This window comes from Centruroides sculpturatus, unplaced genomic scaffold, assembly GCF_000671375.1.
Source record: "Centruroides sculpturatus isolate CEXI.00-Female unplaced genomic scaffold, Cexi_2.0 scaffold1480, whole genome shotgun sequence".
NCBI lineage: Eukaryota > Metazoa > Arthropoda > Arachnida > Scorpiones > Buthidae > Centruroides > Centruroides sculpturatus.
In genome coordinates, this window is record NW_019385817.1 from 173,991 (window position 1) to 176,747 (window position 2,757).

At 27.3% G+C, this 2,757-nt stretch overlaps 1 protein-coding gene across 2 annotated transcripts; it reads right to left on the reverse strand.

Annotated features, from left to right (window-relative positions):
- Positions 1 to 339: 339 nt before the first annotated feature.
- On the reverse strand, positions 340 to 2,474 carry LOC111642302 (heterogeneous nuclear ribonucleoprotein A1, A2/B1 homolog). Of its 2 annotated transcripts, none has more exons than XM_023388635.1 (2): positions 2,363 to 2,443; positions 340 to 778 (listed from the first exon to the last, which is right to left on the reverse strand). In XM_023388635.1, exons 1-2 carry the CDS (start codon positions 2,384 to 2,386, stop codon positions 506 to 508), a joined length of 297 nt encoding a protein of 98 aa, XP_023244403.1. In that variant the 5' UTR covers positions 2,387 to 2,443; the 3' UTR covers positions 340 to 505. The 2 variants fall into 2 exon arrangements, 1 of the variants encoding a protein (XP_023244403.1); XR_002759535.1 differs by having other exon boundaries at positions 681 to 778; positions 2,350 to 2,474.
- Between the last annotated feature and the right edge of the window lie 283 nt (positions 2,475 to 2,757).

The window sequence follows — 2,757 nt, forward strand, 5'->3', positions numbered from 1 at the left end:
TTATTGTGTTACAACATTATATTTAATTAGCATATACTATACAAAAATAATAGTTATACCTTGCCATTAGCGAGTGTGATCAAATGTTTGAATTCAAAAATCATTTTTTTTTAATACACTAGTTTTGGTCATAAAGTCAACAGGTCATAAATTAAGAACAGACTGTATTTTATAATTCTGGATTTTACAATTTTATTATATTATTTTAAAATGAATTGTTTAGTTGCTCTCCTAGATTTGAGAATACAAATTGCATCATTTCATTGCTAATGCACAAAGAAAGCAAATCAAGGATAATGCAAATTCATGCAAATTATATGATTATAAACTTTTTGTCAATGAAAAATGTCACCTAGGGATTATATGCAACTGCAGATAATAGTCAGGAAATTGAGATAACATTTTTACTCTACATATTATAACATATTAAATCTAACATAAAAGAACAGAAAAATTTTTTATTAAAAATTTAAACTTTGCAGTTTACAATTTAAAAATTATGAAATTAACATACTTCTCTTGGAACAGCTCTTTTTGGTTCAACTTCTCTTCCATCAATTTTATGGGGCCTTGCTGCTTGAGCATCATCCACCATATAAGCTTTTTTGTAAGTAATGAATCCAAAGCCTCTAGATTTTTTAGTATTAGGATCTCTCATAACTACACAATCTACAATTTCTCCCCATTCTTCAAAATGATTTTTTAATGATTCTTCAGTGCTTCTATAATCAAGACCTCCAATAAATAACTTGCGAAACTGTTCAGGTTCTTGGTCGTTCTATTAAATATATATTTTAACATGAGAAATTAAAAATATATTTTTATAATTATAATTATTCTGTTTATAATTACAATTATTTAAATTTGATACTAATTAATTACCATTCATTTTTTATAAAATATTTTGTTAATACAGTACACTTGATACTCAATTATCTGGCATACCCCCATTGTGATTAGCTGTGTCTCCACTGACATGAAAATGTAGCCACTCTGTCTACTCTGGATTTTATTTGTGTACAATATTGCATGTCAGCATATCACATTATTTCCCACCTGCCTCCAAAAAGAATCAGTACTGCTCAACTCAAGAAATTGATGTGATATAATTAAGCATTGGATTGAAAAGTTAAAGTAATAACTTTTTTTTTATCCCAAGCTATGTTTTGTTACAATTTTGGTTTTAAGTACAAAAGATATTTTGGTACTGCACGAGGACTGATTGTTTTAAGTGATCTGAGATTCAAATGCATTTGTTTAGTTTTTGAATAACGTTACTATTTTAATGTTTGAGTCATTAAAATAGTAAACCATTCAAACTTATATTAAATTTTAAAAATAAAAATATTTAATTTGTTTTATATGAATTGTAAGCTAAGGTTGTCCTAGATCAAAACAAAAACATTCCTTATTATTCAATTAAAGATTTGCTTCCTGAAATAAGTATTTTAGTATTGCTAACAATGCAATAATTGTCATCCTAATAAGCTATAAACTCATTGCTTTTTTCATTACTGGAAAGTGAATTTTTATGATTAAAAAATTATACACATTTAAAACAATAGTCCTAGTTTAACTGTACAATATTTCAGTTTTATTTACATACAATAGCATTAATTTCTGTCATTTTCAAACACAATTGGAACTAAAGAAATCATTACAATTTTGATTTACAGTAGAGCCTCGATTATCCGACCCCCGATTAACCGCCACCTCGGTTAACCGACCGTCCTAGTCGGCAAATTTCAAATGTCCGCTAGTGATGTGGCGCTACAATATTTGGCTATGTCTCGGCTACTTTAATATTATTTTTACGTGTTTTAGCTGGCAACACTGGATCGACCATGAAAGGGAGCCAGTATTTAAACGAGGATTAATTTTCTAACTTTTAACAATACAATAGAGACGATTATTATTTTAAAAAATTTTTGTTAGGCTTAACATCGATGAAAATTCAACGCGAAGTAGGTTAATAGCGATATACTAATATACTAATTACATGGGATATAATAATATACTACACTAATAATGGATTTTTTCATACTTTTCGGTTATCCGACTTTTCAATTATCCGACCAACCCCAGTCCCCAATTGGGTCGGATAATCGAGGCTCTACTGTATTTGCCTCATTCTTTAAAACTTAGCAGTAGAAAAATGCTTTATATTAGTTAAAGTAACATCCATATACAATTTAAATTATTGTTAAATAACTTAGTTAAAAGAGTTACTTCAAATAAGTATTAAATAACTTAAAGTTAGAAGAGAATAGTAAAATAAATCTTTTGAGTAACAGTTTGTAAACAGTAATTAGATGAACAAAACAGAATTTTAGCATTCTACTGCCTGACCTCAAGTTTTTACCATGTAAGGAAGAACATCCTTCATTCCAACAAGTAGCTGCTGAGGGACAATTTTTTATCATACAGATTTATTTCTATTTTATTGTTATTTTTTATTCTATTTACCAACTATTGTTAACATAATAATAATGTAATAATAAAAATTAAATAGAAAATAATTTTTAATATCTTCATTTTAAACTTAGTTCATACAGAGTAAAAAAAATGGACAAGAATGAATATTCCATTAACCACTTGCCATACGAATGTTTTTAAAGGAATTTTTAATTAAACATAAAAAATATTTAAAACTGAAAAAAAACGAAAGAAATTGTTAATTTTGAAGAAAAAGCTTCAAACTTTATTTTCCATGGTCTGGCCTTTCTGCAAAATTTGACACTGATGAGTCATTGTTTA

Bases quoted from the DNA above. Each gene is read 5' to 3' on its own strand.
- LOC111642302 (XM_023388635.1), bottom strand. From the start codon at position 2,386: ATGAAGGATGTTCTTCCTTACATG. The intron at 779-2,362 runs GTAAAAACTTGA...TATATTTAATAG, and splicing joins AGGATGTTCTTCCTTACATG to AACGACCAAGAACCTGAACA.